This window comes from Mangifera indica, chromosome 9 (genome assembly GCF_011075055.1).
Source record: "Mangifera indica cultivar Alphonso chromosome 9, CATAS_Mindica_2.1, whole genome shotgun sequence".
In the NCBI taxonomy this organism is placed as follows: Eukaryota; Viridiplantae; Streptophyta; class Magnoliopsida; order Sapindales; family Anacardiaceae; genus Mangifera; species Mangifera indica.
This window is the reverse complement of record NC_058145.1, coordinates 11,641,251-11,660,478: the sequence shown is the minus strand read 5'-3', so window position 1 is coordinate 11,660,478 and position 19,228 is coordinate 11,641,251. Positions and strand designations below refer to the sequence as shown.

General features: G+C 35.8%; 3 protein-coding genes across 3 annotated transcripts; all 3 read right to left on the bottom strand.

Annotated features, from left to right (window-relative positions):
• Nucleotides 1-670: 670 nt before the first annotated feature.
• Nucleotides 671-3,021, bottom strand: LOC123225455 (L-type lectin-domain containing receptor kinase IV.1-like). Its single transcript, XM_044649401.1, has one exon. The coding sequence runs from the start codon at nucleotides 2,775-2,777 to the stop codon at nucleotides 774-776; it is 2,004 nt and encodes a 667-aa protein (XP_044505336.1). The 5' UTR covers nucleotides 2,778-3,021; the 3' UTR covers nucleotides 671-773.
• Nucleotides 3,022-10,002: 6,981 nt separating this feature from the next.
• LOC123225415 (L-type lectin-domain containing receptor kinase I.8-like) lies at nucleotides 10,003-12,315 on the bottom strand. Its single transcript, XM_044649354.1, has one exon. It carries the CDS (start codon nucleotides 12,138-12,140, stop codon nucleotides 10,137-10,139), a length of 2,004 nt encoding a protein of 667 aa, XP_044505289.1. The 5' UTR covers nucleotides 12,141-12,315; the 3' UTR covers nucleotides 10,003-10,136.
• Nucleotides 12,316-16,797: 4,482 nt separating this feature from the next.
• LOC123225399 (putative L-type lectin-domain containing receptor kinase II.2) lies at nucleotides 16,798-19,092 on the bottom strand. The gene has a single exon (XM_044649337.1). The coding sequence runs from the start codon at nucleotides 18,999-19,001 to the stop codon at nucleotides 17,070-17,072; it is 1,932 nt and encodes a 643-aa protein (XP_044505272.1). The 5' UTR covers nucleotides 19,002-19,092; the 3' UTR covers nucleotides 16,798-17,069.
• Nucleotides 19,093-19,228: the final 136 nt, after the last annotated feature.

Genomic DNA, 19,228 nt, shown 5'->3' with positions numbered 1-19,228 from the left:
TGTTTTCAATGTGAAGGTTGAATCTGATAGAGTGTTTGTTATTTAAATATCATTTCAGATATCATTTGGGCCTATCAGTTGGCTGATGGTGTCAGAGATTTTCCCACCTTGTACAAGAGGAAAAGGCATCAGTCTTGCAGTGCTTACTAACTTTGGTTCAAATGCTATTGTTACCTTTGCATTCATGCCATTGAAGGCATTCTTTATTGATTATCCTTGATTCCTATTTTCGATAAACTGGTTTATTGATGATCGGCATTAGCATTTGCTAATTCTGCAGGAGTTGCTGGGAGCGGGGAATCTTTTCCTCCATTTTGGTGCTTTTGCCTTGTTATCGGTTTTGTTCACAATTCTGATAGTTCCAGAGACCAAAGGTTTGAGCTTGGAAGAAACTGAATCCAAAATCTTGAAGTGAAACCTCATAAGGCACCTGTGTATACCAAAAGATTATATTTAACACTGTTGTAGACATTCCAAATGGCTTCATGTTATGGTATTGATGCATCATGAGTATGAATAAATTATATTAATTGGGTCCGTACGAATTATGTGTAAAAATGATTTCTTGCTTTGAAATAGGTACTTGCTGAAATCATTGCACATTGTTGTATTAGCTGGCATCTAATATTTGACTTGTCTGTATGCAATTCACAGAAAAAAGAAAACCATATTGCTGTAGAGTAATGTATTCAGGGGAACCTGTTGATTGGTCCCAAGAAAACTATTATTCCATGAAAAGACATTTGATTCACCGTCCTGTGAGGACTGAATTACTATGAATTACTAATTGACATTGTCTGATTACTCGAACTAATTTCAAACAATGAAGGAAATGACATTCCACTATTAGAAGCTTCATTACTAGTTATGAACACTTCAATTGAACTGCTATCAGGTGATATATCTGGCAATGTAGCATCGCCATCAAGATACTGCATCACCTGCCTCATGTTAGGCCGAGCTGCTGGGTTAGGGTGTGAACAAAACAATCCTAGTTTAAGTACCAACTCCATGTGCTCCTCTGAATAAATGCCTTCTAATCTCCAATCACTAGCATCTATAATAGCTCCTCCTCTCCAGCAATTGGTTATCCATTCAACCAAACCTACCACTCCATCACCTTGTTGCTCTATAGGCCTCCTTCCACAAGCCACCTCGAGCATGAAAGCCCCAAAAGCAAATACATCTGTTGCGGTAGTTGCCTTTCCAGTTCTAATCAATTCTGGGGCCAAATAGCCCACAGTTCCCAGCAGGTTGGTGGTTTGTGGATTGCTACCATGATCATATAATTTAGCAAGGCCAAAATCACTTAATCTCCCATTTAGTTCTGCATCCAATAGAACATTACCCGGCTTTATATCTCTATGTATAACAACTTGTTCCCATTCTTCATGCAGGTAAAGAAGGCCAGAAGCTATTCCTCGAATGATTCGGAATCGCTGGAACCAATTGAGAGGTTGTTCTGTATTGCTATATAATACTTTTTCCAGGCTTCCATTAGGCATATAATCATAGACCAATATAAATTCTCCTTTTCGCCTGCAATAGCCACGGAGTTGCACCAAGTTCCTATGCCTTAGCCTTCCCATGCTGACAATCTCTGCCACAAATTCCTTCATCCCTTGTTTCGAATCATGAGAGACTCTCTTGACAGCGATTTGTTCATTAGAAGGAAGCACACCTCTGTATACCTTTCCGAAACCTCCTTTTCCAATAAGCTCTTTGTCCTTGAAACCCTTGGTTGCATTATAAAGATTCTTATAGGGGAACCTTTGAGGACCGTATTCTTTTTCCCAGTCTTCACATACTTCTTCATATTTCTTCTTCCATACAATGTAAGCGGCTACAATAACTACAATCAACAACTGAGCCACTCCTATTACAATCAAAGCAATCACCAGCACTCCAGGTTTCTTACTTGCTTTCTTTTTTGCAGGAACAGGAGGAAGCTTGGAAGCATCAAGGTTTTGTGCTTGCCCACTTCTGTTGAAGCTCCATCCTAGAACATATTGGTCACTTGTAATTTCACCAGTTGCCGCTGAGAAACCAACATACATAGAGTCCAAGAGAACATCAGAAAGATTGAGGGGTGTTGACAAGAGAGGCCTTTCTGGTTTTGTGATTCCAATAGGAGAGATTGTCACATTGAGCAATTTTTCACCACCATCATAGTCTATCCAAGCCTCAATTGGATCTCCACTCATGAGCATCAAGCTTTTTTTCTTCCCTTCTCCATTTGAATAATAAGTTGCTGTAGCAGAATCCTTCGAAACCAAGCTGTTCACATCGATTCCCACATGGTTTCCATTTATGTCATGAAGTTCAGGGCTTTGTACAGTATCAAACTCGACTGCTAAGATTTGCTTTTCAGGCAGGCCATTTTCAGTGGTATTGAAGAGCCCCAAATATGAACTTGGAACAGCTTTGCTGAAGTCCATAGAAGGGGAGATGAAAAAGGCTATGCCATGGCCACCAATCTTATCCGATTCTGGAACTATGGCAAAAACAAAATTCGTGGAAAAAGAAAGAGATTCAGCGGAAGATGTGTTCAATTTGAAGGGAAATGGATATAAAGCATGGCCTGCTTGCCTCTTAGAAGTGTTGGTTAGCTGCAATAGACCATCGTGGTGGATTATTGAGATTTCATCCAATTGTAAATTGGCTTCATGGAAGCCGTTATTGTAGATGAACTCGTTTTCATTTTGAGATGAGCACAAAAATATGATGGATAAGTTGAAAAACAACCAAAAGTAAACTGATCTAAGAGCTTCAGCCATCACTTGAAAAAAAGAAAGAGATAAAACTGGGATAAAAATATGTCTTCTGTGGTGAGGAAAAAGGTGTTGCTGCTAGTTTGATTCTTTCAAATACTTGAGAGATGGATCTTTTATTATTGAAATGTTCATGTCCTTGAACGCAGGAACAGCGGAGAAATGTCAACCTGGTAGATCTAATCTGGATTCATATTACTTGGTTTATTCTAAAAGAAGTAAAAATGGATCTTCACTCAACAAACACTAGCAAATCAACTTTATCATTTTGCATGACTATCCAAGTACAAATAATTGAATTAAGACTAATTTGTATCCGAATAGAATTATGCATACAAATTAAGATGATAACTTTCGATTGAGTGATATGATCATTTACTTTTTTTTAATCTCTCTTTAAAATACCTAATCAAATGCTTTCATCTCAGTAAGTTATGATTCTGAATCTATAAACCCAATCTCTCCTAACCTTTGCAGAGTTCAGGTCATGTTGTATGCTGATATATTTTTTTCTTTTCAATGATATTCTAATAATATTTTATTTGAAGTAGTTCAAGTCCATGTATTATATGTAACATGATGAGGGAATTAGAGTTGGATCCATGGTGACAAAAGCAATTTTTAATCTGGGGCTGCTTATTTACAATTTTACGGTAGAGTATTGGATGGCAGACGTGGGTTCTGAAAGTAAAACGTGGCGGCTCCGTGTGCCACAGAGATTTTCTATCTCTCTGCACTGAAAATGAAGTTTGGAGTGTTTTCTTGTTATTAAAATAATCCTGTTGGAACTTTCAACGATGGTCCTGATTCAACGCAGAAAAATGGAACATTGATATATATAAGCTGAATATCTCCAATAGATTATTTATTTTTTTGGGCAAATGATCTTATTTATACTCACTGTATTGAATGGGTTAAAATTTTATAAATATGATAAATTCAAACCTAAGTTTTTTAATAAAAATTTTAATATTTTATCAGTTATATTATATAAAAATAAGGGAAATTTTAAAAAATAGTCAAAATGCCCTCCCATTAAGCCAAAATGCCCAAAATCACTATTTCCAAGCCAAAATGCCCAAAATCACTGTTTCAAAAAAAAAAATGCCTATGACTTTTTTTAAATACCGAAATTACCCTTTCCCTCATATTTATATAACTCTCCTACTCACTATAGGGGTTTTAATGGAATTTTAAATAAATATGAGGGGTTTTTAGATATTTTACACTATAAAAGATTTTGATATTTATTTATTTATTTAAAACTTTTTCTAAAATGACAAAATTACCCCTCCCTTCATTTATATAACTCTCCTCACTCACTATAGGGTTAAATGTAATTTAGGATAAATATGGGGGGTTTTAAGATATTTTACATTATAAAGACATTTTCATATTTATTTATATATTTTATTATTTTTTCTAAAATGTCAAAAATACCCTTCCCCTCATCTATATAAACCCTCCTCACTCATTTTATTTCCACACACTTCTCATATCACTCAAACATTCACTCTCATTTTCATTTTTTTTCAACATCAATTAGTAGGGATTCGTTCGGACGAAGGAAGTTGTATTTCTGAATTCGACTCGAAAAAATACTATTCATCAAAAAAAGGTATTTATGTCATTCTTATCCTAAAACTTCATTTTATTTGTTAAGTATAGTTTTTATGTCGTAATATGGGGGTTAAATGCAATATTTGACAAGTATTGAGGGTTAAATGTAATTTAGGATAAATATGGGGGGTTAAATGTAAATTTATTACATCAAATGACAATACAATTACACATTTGAAACATAATAAAAATACATCGGTTACATAAATCTGAAGTACAACAATGAAGAATCATATAAAAAATAAAATTTAGTAGCAGCATGTCAAGATCTCGTTCCTTTGCCTTTTGTATGTAAACGCTGGGGGGCAGAGCTCGGGACCGGTGCTGGGGATTTACATTGGGTTCGTGTATGCCCCGGTTCATGGCAACGACTACAAATCCTCGGTGTAACAATTTCTCCTTGTGATGGACGTCGATTTCTATTGGCTAGACGACCTGGACGACGACTATCGAGGACGGGGGGCAATATAACTCTGTCTTCCGGTGAGTGTAACCAATCACATTGATTTCCAAGAGGATTGATTGGTTCCTGGTATATTGCACGATAAATATCGGTGCGGAAGAATGGAAACAATCGAAAAATCCTTCAAAAATTTGGGAAATACGAGTCCATATCTCGTAAAACGGTTAAATTCGAAAAAAATAGAAATGAAATTCCAATTTTAAAAGTTGAAATAACCTAGAATGACAACAATCGAAAAATCCTCCGGAAATCTGAAAGATAAGAGTCCATATCTTGTAAAACGGTGAAATCTGAAGAAACGGAATTGAAATTCGAATTTTAAAAGTTGAAAAACCCTAGAATGGGAACAATCGAAAAATCCTTCGAAAATCAGAAAGATAAGAGTCCATATCTCGTAAAACGATGAAATCCGAAAAAACAGAATTGAAATTTGAATTCTAAAAGTTGAAAAACCCTAGAATGGGAACAATCGAAAAATCCTTCGAAAATCTGAAAAATACGAGTCCATATCTCATAAAACGATAAAATTCGAAAAAACGGAATTAAAATTCGAATTCTAAAAGTTGAAAAACCCTAGAATGGAAAAAATAAAAAAATCCTTCGGAAATCTAAAAAATACGAGTCCATATCTCGTAAAACGATGAAATCTGAAAAAACAGAATTGAAATTCGAATTCTAAAAGTTGAAAAACCGTAGAATGGGAACAATCGAAAAATCCTTCAGAAATCTGAAAAATACGAGTCCATATCTCGTAAAACGATAAAATTTGAAAAAACGAAATTAAAATTTGAATTCTAAAAGTTGAAAAACCCTAAAATGGAAACAATCAAAAAATCCTTCGGAAATCTGAAAAATACGAGTCGATATATCTAAAAACAGTGAAATCTGAAAAAATGAAACTGAAATTTGAATTCTAAAAGTTGAAAAACCCTAGAATGGAAACAATCGAAAAATCCTTCAAAAATTTGGGAAATACGAGTCCATATCTCGTAAAACGGTTAAATTCGAAAAAATAGAAATGAAATTCCAATTTTAAAAGTTGAAATAACCTAGAATGGCAACAATCGAAAAATCCTTCAGAAATCTGAAAGATAAGAGTCCATATCTCGTAAAACGGTGAAATCTGAAGAAACGGAATTGAAATTCGAATTTTAAAAGTTGAAAAACCCTAGAATGGGAACAATCGAAAAATCCTTCGAAAATCTGAAAGATAAGAGTCCATATCTCGTAAAACGATGAAATCCGAAAAAACGGAATTTAAATTCGAATTCTAAAAGTTGAAAAACCCTAGAATGGGAAAAATCGAAAAATCCTTCGGAAATCTGAAAGATAAGAGTCCATATCTCGTAAAATGGTGAAATTCGAAAAAACGGAATTAAAATTCGAATTCTAAAAGTTGAAAAACCCTAGAATGGGAACAATCGAAAAATCCTTCAGAAATCTGAAAAATACGAGTCCATATCTCGTAAAACGATGAAATCCGAAAAAACGGAATTGAAATTTGAATTCTAAAAGTTGAAAATCCCTAGAATGGGAACAATCGAAAAATCCTTCGGAAATCTGAAAAATAAGAGTCCATATCTCGTAAAACGATAAAATCCGAAAAAACAGAAGTAAAATTCGAATTCTAAAAGTTGAAAAACCCTAGAATGGGAAAAATCGAAAAATCCTTCGAAAATCTGAAAAATACGAGTCCATATCTCGTAAAACGATGAAATCCGAAAAAACGGAATTGAAATTCGAATTCTAAAAGTTGAAAAACCCTAGAATGAGAACAATCGAAAAATCCTTCGGAAATCTGAAAAATACGAGTCCATATCTCGTAAAACGATGAAATTCGAAAAAACGGAATTGAAATTCGAATTCTAAAAGTTGAAAAACCCTAGAACAGAAAAAACGGATATAAAATTCGAAAAGTACACAATCAAAAACCCTAGATAAGAAAAATCTCAATTTACCCCCTCATGAAAACTGAAACTCTAAAAGGTCCACTGTGTTCTAAGGAATTTCCCCAGCTTCCTAATATTTTAAAAAAGCTACTTTTCCCCCCCAAAAACAGCCAATCTTGGCTGAACGTGGGATGCACGATTTTGACGTGGGAAACACTGTTCCCACGTCGGACTGCCGATCTCTTCGGCAGTCATTTTCGGCCAAATTTTGGTCGTTTCAGCCTCCGATTTTCACATAAATCAAATCTACACGTTGTCTAACACAAAACCCCTCAATCAATTCAACAAAAACAACCAAGAATCAAAACATTTTAAGCATTATTCAAACCGTAAACCCTAAAATTTCAAACCGAAAATTCTCAATCAAATCTCAATAATATGAGCAATAATTTGATCCAAACAAGATTAAGGGAGATATACTAACCTTCTTTGCCATTCGTGGGTGCCGGAAATCAAGAAAATCGACGGAAATCAGATCGCCCGTGGGATGAACGTGGTGACGTGAAAATGTTTTGAAATTTGAGAGAAATGCACAGTAAATTCGCTAATATTAACGTGGGAAATAGCAATTTTTTTCTGTGTTATATATATGGACATTTTCGTAATTTCGCAAAACTCACGTTGACTTGATAAATTTCAAAAAAACCCCACGTGGGCTAAGGATTTCCCACGTCACCCCAATTGTTTTAAAAAGCTAAGTTCCCCCCCTAAATTAGGCTGAACGTGGGATTATTGATTTTGACGTGGGAAACACTGTTCACAGTCGAACTGCCGATCTCTTCGGCAGTCATTTCCAGCCAAATTTTGGTCGTTTTAGCCACTGATTTTCACATAAATCGAATCTACACGTTGTATAACACAAAACCCCTCAATTAATTCAACAAAAACAACCAAGAATCAAAATATTTTAAGCCTTGTTCAAACCGTAAACCCTAAAATTTCAAACCGAAAATTCTCAATCAAATCTCAATAATATGAGCAATAACTTGATCCAAACAAGATTACGGGAGATGTGATAACATTATTTTCCATTTTCGGTTGCCGGAAAGCAAGCAAATCGGCGAAAATGACGTTCGCCGTGGGATTGCCGTGGGATGCGTTAAAAATTCGAATTTTCTTTGAATTGCACAGTGAAAATTTGCTGTGTTTATATATGGGGGCATTTTCGTCATTTCACAAAACCTGGGCATTTTTGCTTAAACCTGAATTTTTTGGGCAATTTCGCTTAGACCCCTTTAATTTTGCCTAATTTTTAAAATTTCCCTAAAAATAACTAGTTTTCTTGCCGAATGGAATACCAACAAGGGATACGGAGTAGGCATCTCCAAGAATTTAATCTTTTTGTATAAAACTGAAGTAATGAACTTCGTCTGCATTTCTTGATCCTAAGTTACGGGGTCATAGCCTTTCCATGGTTATATCAGAGCTACCTGCTCTGACATTGACAGGGTAGGGAGCCATTCACATTCCAGTAATAGTTAACTAAAACATAAAAATTGCAAATGATGAATAAACTTTATTTAACGGCATTTTTTTTTAAAATTTTCAGTTTTTTTTTTTTTAAAGTAATTCAAATCAAAATTTCGTAAGCGTGATAGAGATTTGAATCTAAATCATTTCTCTAAAAGTTTTAATACTTCATCAATTTTTCTCAACCCTAAAACTTTTAAAGTCATGTTCATTGTGTAAAATACATATAAACTAATAGCTATATCCTGAATGTAAGCATTACAATCATTAGGTCTAACCATATTAAAACCTTATATCTTATTCTCTTTTATGTTTTTTCTTTAGACAATAAAAACACTAGAGTCTTATTATATTCTAATTGTTGAACCTTTAACTTATCTTGTGCAAGACCCTAAATTGTATATTTTAGTTGGTTGTGAAATTACTTAGGAGTGGAAAAAGAATGAGACTTATAAGGATGATCGATTAAACTTTATTGAAAGTGGGCAGAAAGCATGGCGTGTTTGAAGTTGGGTGCCACTGGTTAACTGCAATAGACCATTGGAGAGGATTTTTGTAGTGCCATCAAGATGCGGTTTGGATTTGTTGGGTAGATGAACTGGTTTCTATCTTGAGCTGATGTCAAGAAAATCAAGTGGGCATTTAAACTATCAAACAAAGAAGTGACCTCAGAGCTACCACCATTGAGGTGTATAAGGAGGTGCTTGCAAAGAGAGATTTGCTTTTTAACTAGTCTCAAACTCTTTGCACTTATTTCCCTACTCTTTAAGATATGACCGCAAGTTAAATTATGGGCTTTTATTCATTTTTATTAAAGTAGACCTTAGCAGGCAGGGTTACACTTGAAGTAATCTATTAGGATCTTGGGACCTTCCATACGTTGATCACAACACTTCAACAAAATAACACATAATTGAACAAAAATATGGGTATTTAGGCTTTTTTAAATTAACAGATGAAAATTTGATAATTCACCATACCTTGGGTGGGAATAACTCTTTTGGCCTTTTTCTTCTAATGAAATAAGTCAATCTTGTTTTTATTATTATAAAGACTAAACTTTTTTAATTTTCCTATTAAATGGACAAATTTATATTATGTTACACAAAACCATTTCTATCACCTAATGCCGTTAAAAATTAATGATTTGGATATTCTTTGCTCACACGTACAATTATTGGGTGATCAAATTTTATTTTTTTCAATTAAAATGATTGAACTTTTAGAATTTTCTATTAAAATAAAAAAAATTTGTCAGATAAAAACGAGTTTAACCTCTAAATGTGCATTATATCATTCCTACAATTTCTCTATTATGTATCATATCTGTTTAAAATTATTTTAACTTAAATGATGTTTATTGATGTTAAGCTTCGTTTTATTTTATTTAAGTGTATGTTGTTTACATTCTTTTAAATAGAATGATGTTTTATAGAAATCTAAAGAAATTATTTTATGAGGAAATAATCCAAATAGCTTAGCGAACTCAGCAAATTCGTCAAGGGAAGAATTAATGTTAAATGCAATTCTGTTCTAATACAATACATGAAAGGAGACAGGGGAAGAAAATTTACTAAATTTGTCAATGCCCTTTGCTGAAACCCTACAGCACAGTTATTTCTGGACAATTAGCCATTCTGTTTTGATAATGCTATGGAGGACAAAGCTAAAACAGAATCCATGTGAATTTGCCAGCAAGCACAGAAAAACTTACCGAATAACAAGTCAATTATGCTACAAGTAGTGTCAGTTTTACTATTTCACAAGGTACAGAGACATAGTACATCATAATATCTGCATTTTCTCTTCACCTTCCAAACATTTTATGTCCTAAGGATGCAGCTATTGCATGAAAGTCTTGATTCAGCGGCCTACCACGAGGATTGAATCAACAGTAGACAAGCAACGGGAAGAACTACTTCGAGGCAATGAATCTAATGACACAATGTTAAAAGCTACATTCTTCACCGCTGTTGTGCCTATCACAATGCTATTTGGTGTTATACTTGGCAATTTTGCTTGCCCATCCAGATACTGTGTCACCTGCTTCATGCTAGGCCTAGCTTCTGGGTTAGAGTGTGAACAAAAGAGGCCTAGTTTAAGAACCAACTCCATTTGCTCTTCCACATATATGCCTTCCAATCTAGCGTCACAAACATCAAGAATTGCTCCTTTTTTCCAGCAATCAATGACCCAATCAGCCAAATCTACCATTCCAGGTTCCATAGGCCTCCTTCCACATGCTACCTCAAGCATAAAAGCTCCAAAAGCAAATACATCAGTGCTAGTTGTTGCCTTTCCAGTCTTAAGAAACTCTGGAGCCAGATAACCAACAGTTCCTACCAGGCTAGTGGTTTGTGGGTCACTACCATGATCATATAATCTAGCAAGCCCAAAATCTCCTAGCTTTCCATTCAGATCGGCATCTAAAAGAACATTGGCAGCTTTTATGTCTCGATGCAGAACAACTTGTTCCCACTCTTCATGGAGATAAAGAAGGCCGGAAGCTACTCCTCTGAGAATCCGGAACCTCTGAAACCAATTAAGGTTTGGTTTCATATCACCGTATAAGATTTTGTCAAGGCTTCCATTAGGCATATAATCATAGGCCAATAGAACTTCTCCCTTCCGCCTGCAATAGCCCCGGAGTTGCACCAAATTCCTGTGCCTTAGCCTTCTCATGCTCATAATCTCAGCCAAAAACTGCTTCATCCCTTCGTTTGAGTTATGGTTGATTCTCTTGACTGCAACTTGTACATTTGAAGGAAGGACACCTCTGTACACCTTTCCGAAACCTCCTTGTCCAATAACCTCTTTCTCTTTGAAACCTTTGGTTGCTTTGTAGAGTTTCTTATAGGAGATCCTATGGGGACCATATTCTTTTTCCCAGTCCTCATATACCTCCTCATATTTCTTCTTCCTCACAAAGTAAACAGCTCCACCAACTGTTATCAGCACAACCGCTAATGCCAGCAGCAAAACAGTAGCAGTTCGATCTAGGCCCTCAATTGTTTTCACAGGTGGAGGAAGCGGAGGATGTGGAGGAAGCTTTGAAATGTCAAGGGTCTGTGCTGGTCCACTTTTGTTGAAGCTCCATCCAAGAATATAGTGATCACTTATTCGCGTACCAGTTGCTGCAGAGACACCAACATACATAGACTCCAGTAGAACTTCAGAGAGATCGATAAGTGTTGACAGCAGAGGCCTCTTTGGTTTTGGAACTTTTAGTGGAGCTATTGATACATTCAGTAATTTTTCTGTTCCATTATAGTCTATCCAAATCTGTATTGGTTTTCCACTTTCTAGCGCCAAAGTCTCATTTCTTTCTTCTTTATCGGAAAAAAAAGTAGCTGTAGCAGATTGAAGAGAGATGAGGCTGTTCACATCAATTCCAACATGGTTTCCATCTATGTCATAAAATTCAGGGCTTTGTACAGTATCAAGCTCAACTGCCAAGATGTGGTTTGTAGGCTGGCCATTGTTTTTAAGACTAAAGAGTCCTAAATATGCACCTGCAACAGCGCCAGTAAAGTTCATAGATGGTGCGATGAAAAAAGCCAAGCCATTGCCTCCGAAATCTGCTTCTGAAACCATGGAAAACACAAAAGTTGTGGAAAACGAAAGGGTTTGAGAGGAAGATGAGTTGAATTTGAAAGGAGAAGGGTAGAAAGCATAGCCGCTTTTAAACTCAGAAGTGTTTGTGAGCTGCAATAGACCATTGGGAAGAATCTTTGCCAAGCCACCCAGTTGCAGTTTCGAGATGTTGAAACCATGATAGATGAACTGGTCATCTACTTGAGCAGAGGCCAAGAGCAAGGATAAATTGAAGACTATCCACAAATAAAGTAATCCATGAGCTGCAGCCATTGAGAAAATGGATCTGCTTTTTGTAAAGAGAGTTATTCTTTCTGTTAGTAGTTTCGAACTCCCAATAAATCAGTTTCCCTGTCTTAAGATACTCTTGCAATTCAAATTTAAGGTGTAAAGAGAGAGATTAATCAAGTTGACTCTGTAAGTTAATGTCAGATAATGACCTAAGTAAATAACCCCTTGACATTTCCAATCTTTACACATGATCTTCTAAATTCATCTATTTTGGAAAGACTGCAAAATGAGTTTCAGAGCCATGCTGGATTTTTAAGTGGCATAAAGAAAGAAGTTCTTGCTTTTATCCTCTTGAAACCTTCTCAGTGCAGGATGAATGAAACCAGATAGGCTTTGTTTTTGGGAACCTGAACTCGGTTATCTGTTACAAAGATCTTGTAGGCTTGTATCATTTATTTGATGATACATTCAATGTGAATTTGTCTTAGTTTGAAATTTCTTGATATATCTGAGACCAAAAGTCTATTTACTTGGTTTTTAGCCTCTCTTTTCTTGTCTTCTGTTCAAAGCTTCCAGGTTGTTGATTATTTTTCTTTCTTTTTAATTGTTTGAATTTAGATAAATAATAGAATAACTTAGTGTCCAAAGGGATAAATTGAGTAGAAAACAAATGGGATTCCAACCTTGAGATAAATGGTTCAAATCCAAGATATCTTAAAATTAAATTCTTAATTTACTGATTGTTACGTCGATCACTAAACCTGGAGTTTCACTTGATTGGTATATTGTAGAAATGAATTATTACATACGATGATACATTTGAATGCAAATTTGTCTTTTTGCTTGAAATTTCTTGATATATCTCAGAACAAAAGTCTATTTACTTTGTTTTTAGCCTTTCTGTTTCTTGTCTTCCTTTCAAAGCTTCCAGATTGTTAATTACTTTTTTTTTTCTTAATTGTTTGAATTTAGAAAAGGCCAAAGGACTATTTACCACCCAAAGTATGTTCATTTCCCAAGTTTTCCTCCGTTAACTTCGAAAATCTCATTTACCCACTCATAGATCATTAAACTTAACGGTTTTAAGGGCAAAATCGATATTTTATCTGAAATATTAAAAATAAACTTAAATTTGATTTTATTTCTCTCTCTAAACCCTAAAAACTAATAATTTTCTTCAACCCAAGTTTTCAAAAACTGTATTTTCCCCCTAGGGTTTTCAAACTTTCAGATCCAATTTTTTTTACCACGATCGACGATTTTCAAGTACCTACTCTTCCTCTCCGGTGCCTCCTCCTTCCAGCCGTGCATCTTCTGATGCCATGTGACTTTATCTCGATGAAGACGCCTTGTCTTCTTCTCTGACGAAGATGCCTGGTTTTCGTCGACAACGACACCACATAGTGTCAGAAGATGCACAGTCAGAAAGAGGAGGCGTCGGAGAGGAAGAGTAAGTACTTAGAGATCGTCGGTCGTCGTTGAAAAATTGGATCTAAAAGTTTGGAAACCCTAGGGGGAAAACATAGTTTTTGAAAACTTGGGTTGGAGGAAAATTGTTAGTTTTTAGGGTTTAGGGAGGGGGAAATGATATGACTAACAGAATCAGTTAATTTTAACGGTTTATGGGTGGGTAAATGAAATTTTCAAAGTTAACGAGGGAAAACTTGGGAAATGAGCATACTTTGGGTGGGAAGTAGTCCTTTGGCCTTTAGAAAAAGGACAGAGTAAGTGTCCAAAAGAGTTAGATTCCATAGTAAAACAATAATTCAAATCTTTCTAATGATATTTTAATATTAAACTCTTAACTTAGGTGAAGTAATTAATTTAGCCCAAAAAGTGATCCGATTTATGTAAGATTTCCTTGTTTGAAAAAAAAAAAAAAACTTAGTGCCTCTGCTTTCAACATGCTTTGAAGTTCAAATAGGGCAAAGGGGCAAGGAGATGGACAAATTAATACTACAAACATACCATTTTTCTCGCCAAACACACACACAAAAATAAAGTAATATTATGTGCACAATTTTATAATACGTATCATAATGTGATTGAATAGTTGAAAATTAAAAATAAACCAATACCCAATCACCAAAAACTCTTCATAGATTGTGCAGATAATTTTATTAAAAAAAATTATGCTGCAATGATAAGTTTATCAAATAATTGGCTTCAAGAGTTAATATTATATGCAATAATCAATTCAGTTAAAATATAACATTACCTCTCCTCTTCATGGAATCAGTCTCAAGTTGGACACATCATTCTGTCACTAGTCTCCTCGCCCCAGTAATTGAGCTTTCTACACAAGTAAAGACTATATACATAATCTTTCATCTCCACTGACCTAGCAATTGGATGCACCATTTCTCAGACTTTGATTCAAACTGCCACCTGATTGGAGCCACGTATGGAGTTTAATATCTTAGCGAGTGGAAGTCCCTACAGGGAGACGAGTTGTTGATCTGTCTTCTTCCTTTCCAAAGACTATCGAGTCGTTCTAATGTTGCTTGTCAATATTCCATAATGTACGCTAGCTAATGGTCTTCAAGCGTAGGCCCCAATGACAATGAGGACAACCAGCCCAGAGTCGCAAGTTTCATATGCGTTCTAGGAATTTTAACGAACAACTTAAGAGTATTATGAATTTTCAAAAATGTCTGCGTGGAAACATTTTGAGTCGAAGGAGGAGAAGATGATGGGGCAAATCTGACTCCAGAACGATGTCGTTTAACAATGGTAACGAAGGAAAATTAAGTTGAAAACCTACGCGTTATAATTTCCCAAGTTACAACCATTTTATGTTTCTGTGTTGTCGTTAATATATTAAGTCCTGGTAAATAAGAAGGCCAAAAGATTTATTCCCACCCAAGGATCGGTGAAATCTCAAACTCCTACTTATTAATTTTTAAAAACTTAAATATCCACTATTTTATTAAAAAATTTACTGATAAGATTAAGGATAAAAAAATAATTTAATTAAAAATATTTTTAAAAAACTAAACATTTATCACATTATCCCTTTAATTTAAAAATATAACAATTTTTCTTATCTAAAAATTTGAAAAGGGATCATTTTTCCTCCTAGAGTTTTGAAACCGTCACTGGCCACGTTTTCTCTTCCTCTCGACTTCTCTCTCCTTACTGGTCTCTCTTCCTTTCAACCCTAGCCATTACACTAGTCCTAACACTGCTTAACTTATCAGAGGTATTAATGACAAAAACCAATGCTTGTGGGGAAGGCATAAAGAGCTATTTTGATGCGAGATGGCCACCCAATTGTTTATATAAGTAAGGTTTTATCTTTCAAAAATCAACTAATATCCATGTATGAAAAAGAAATGTTGGTCATTCCATTTGCTATTAAAAAGTGAGAACCATATCTAGTGAATTAGCATATTATAATTAAAAAAAAAAATCATCAAAACGTGAAACACCTCCTAGAACAAAAAGTCACTGCCCCATCTTAGCAAGCATGGATTGTCAAGCTCATGTAGTTTGATTATGATATTGTCTTCTAAAAGGGGAAGGTAACTATTATAATTGATCCTCTATCCAGGCTACCTTCAGGGAAATTAACAAACTAACAACTAAAATATTGCCGTCCGAACTACTTAAGAGAGTGGAAGAGTCATGGGATAAGGATGAACACCTCAACCTATTATAACAAAAAACAACAAGACCTCAATACCTATGAGGTGTATTCATGACTTCAAAATAAACTTCAAAGGCGAGGAAGATATAAGATGTGAAAGGATCCTGCCTTGAGACAAGACCTCATTGCCTTATTTCAAGATTATGCTATAGGTGGTCATTTAGGAGTCAGTGTAATAACCAAGAAGTTGGCTTCAATTTTTTATTGGAAAGGGGTTTGGAGGGATGTTAAAAACTACATTCGTAATTGCTCAAATGGTCAAATATTCAAACTTGAAAACATAGCTGCTTATAATCTATTACAGCCATTACCAATTCCATTAGGGGTGTTCATAGACATCTTTCTAAACTTCATCAAGGGTCTGCTTAGATCTCATTGAAAGTCTGTCATATATATGGTAGTGGACATACAAGTATGTTCATTTTATGGGCTTGAATAAGCCTTTTTCAGTAATCATAGTATCTCAAACAACCCTAGATAATATCTACAAATTACATAACATGCCTAATACCATAACCAGCGACAAGGAATAGTCTTTTTAGCAATTTTTAGAAGGAGTTAATCAAGCTGCAAGGGTGAGATTGTAATTGTCTATAACATACCATCCTTAAATGGATGGACAAACCAAGGTTGTCAATCATTGCCTAGAGAATTATCTACAATGCAAGGCAAGGGATATACCACATATACATGGCTTTCATGGTTGTCATTAGTTGAGTTCTGGTACAACACTTATCATTCAAGCATTTCGATGTCCCCTTTTGAGGCTTTATATGAGTACACTCCTCTCATCCATGTTCCGTACTTCCAAATAACTCCAGGTTGAAGTTGTTCACACTTTTCTACAATCCTAGGAAGAAACTATTCAACCTTACTATAATTGAAGAATTCTCAAATCCATATCACTCATGCTTGGAATCAATATTAGAAAAGAAAAGATAAATTTGCTAGCTAATTTGAATGCATCAAAGAGACAAGCAACCGTTCAAATCATTCTTATGGGACAAAACTATTGATATGAACTATTCTCTGTTAATTGATGTAAAAATCTTGTCTGTTCGACATGTAATATTCTTTAATTTACTAAGATTTTGTACATAAAGTATTGCTCATTGCAAACATGTCAAAGAGAAATTAAATAACGGACTCCAAATATTCACAGGACCACACCAAGAGCCTGGTTTATCCATAAATTTAACTTTCATTTTCCTATAATGAAAACTGGGTTCGCATGAAAATCTGTAGATTCAATTGCCAGTTGTAATGCTTGAATCAATGGCAGAGAAGATGTGAGTCGCACTATTTTCGCCCGAGGACTGAAATCAGTCGGCAGATTCATAAGCTTCATTAGTCGTAGTGAAACCAGCAATCATAAAGCTTTCAGGTGCTACATTTGGCAATACTGCATCACCCTCCAGATACTGCATCACCTCCTTCATGCTAGGCCTTGTTTCTGGGTTATAGTCTAAGCAATAGAGCCCTAATTTCAGAACCAAACTCATTTGCCCTCCGTCATATATGCCCTCCAATCTAGGATCACTGGCATCAAGAATATCTCCTCTATACCAGAAATCAACAACCCGATCAACCAAATTTTCCTTTCCAAGCTCTATAGGCTTCCTTCCACAAGCCACCACAAGCATACAAACTCCAAAAGCATATACATCTGTACCGGTAGTTGCCTTTCCAGTTTTAAGCAACTCTGGAGCCAGATAACCCACTGTGCCTACCAGGTTGGTGGTTTGTGGGTGGCTACCACGATCATATAATCTAGCGAAACCGAAATCTCCCAATTTTGCATTTAGATCACCATCCAAAAGAATATTGCCAGGTTTTATGTCTCTATGTAAAACAACTTGTTCACACTCATCATGGAGGTAAAGGAGGCCAGAAGCTACACCTCTGAGAATCTGAAACCTCTGAAACCAGTTAAGACCTGGCTTTTTATTGCGGTATAAAATTTTGTCAAGGCTTCCATTAGGCATATATTCATAGACCAATAGAAGTTCTCCCTTTCGCCTGGAATATCCCTGGAGTTGCACCAAGTTCCTGTGCCTTAGCCTTCCCATGCTTACAATCTCTGCTACAAACTGCTTCATCCCTTGATCCAAGTCGCGGGTGATTCTCTTGACTGCGATTTGTACATTCGAAGAAGGAAGTACGCCTCTGTACACCTTTCCGAAACCGCCTTGCCCGATGACCTCCTTGTCTTTGAAGCCTTTGGTTGCTTCATACAGATTCTTATAGGAGAGCCTATGAGGACCATATTCTTTTTCCCAGTCTTCAAATACTTCTTCATAGTTCTTCTTCCTCACAATGTAAACAGCTCCCCCAATTATTATCAGCACAACCAGTGCGGCTACAGGCAAAATGATGATAAGTGGATCTCTTTTCCCACTTGCTTTCCTGGTGGGTGGAAGAGAAGGAAGCTTTGAAATGTCAAGGCTTTGTGATTGCCCAGTTTCATTGAAGCTCCACCCGAGAATGTAGTGCTCACTTTCACGAGTACCAGTTGAAGCAGAGAAACCAACATACATAGAGTCCAAAAGAATTTCAGATAGATCGATGAATTTTGACAAGAGAGGCTTTTTGGGTTTTGGGATTCTAATTGGAGCAAGGGTTACATTGAGTAATTTCTCTACCCCATTGTAGTCTATCCAAATCTGTGTTGGATTTCCACTAGCCAGATCCAGGCTTTCGTTCTTCCCTTCTTTATCAGAAAAATAAGCTGCTGGTGCAGAGTCAACAGAGGTCGGGCTGTTCACATCAATCCCCACATGGTTTCCATTAATATCTTCAAATTCAACACTTTGTACAGTGTCAAGCTCAACCGCCAAGGTATGATTTGTAGAGCGGCCATTGTTGGAAATATTGAAGAGCCCCAAATATGCACCTGCAACAGCTTTACTGAAGTCCGTGGTGGGTGAGATGACAAAAGCCATGCCATGGCCACTGGGATGAAACTCTGATGGAACTATTGCAAATACAAAATTGGTAGAGAATGAAAGAGATTGAGAGGAAGAAATGTTAAACTTGATTGGGAATCGATAGAAAGCGTGCCCAATTTGACCCTCAGATATGTTGGTTAGCTGCAATAAACCACTGGGGAGGATGTTTGCTATGCCCCCAGGACGCAGTTTGGCTTCATTGAAGCCATGATAAATGAACTGATTTTCATCTTGAGCGATAGACATGGAAATTAAGCAAAGATGAAGGATTACCCAAAAGTTCAGGGATCTTCTTGCTGCAGCCATTGAAGAAAGAAGTAGTTCTGCCTTTTTCAAAGAGAGAGACGTTGCTGTTTAACTTATCTCAGACATTAAATTAAAGAAGAAAATTCATTCAGAGTTAAATGTAAGTTTAAACGCGGTTAAATTCTTCAGCACTTGAGCATGGTTGATGAACTTGACCCTCCACAGGGCAAGATTATGACTATGAAATCAAGGTGACCATTCAAATTTCCATGTCAAGGCTCTAGATG

What these genes read in the sequence shown, in the direction of transcription:
- LOC123225455 (XM_044649401.1), bottom strand. Translation starts at nt 2,777, where the DNA reads ATGGCTGAAGCTCTTAGATCAGTTTACTTTTGGTTGTTTTTCAACTTA.
- LOC123225415 (XM_044649354.1), bottom strand. Translation starts at nt 12,140, where the DNA reads ATGGCTGCAGCTCATGGATTACTTTATTTGTGGATAGTCTTCAATTTA.
- LOC123225399 (XM_044649337.1), bottom strand. Translation starts at nt 19,001, where the DNA reads ATGGCTGCAGCAAGAAGATCCCTGAACTTTTGGGTAATCCTTCATCTT.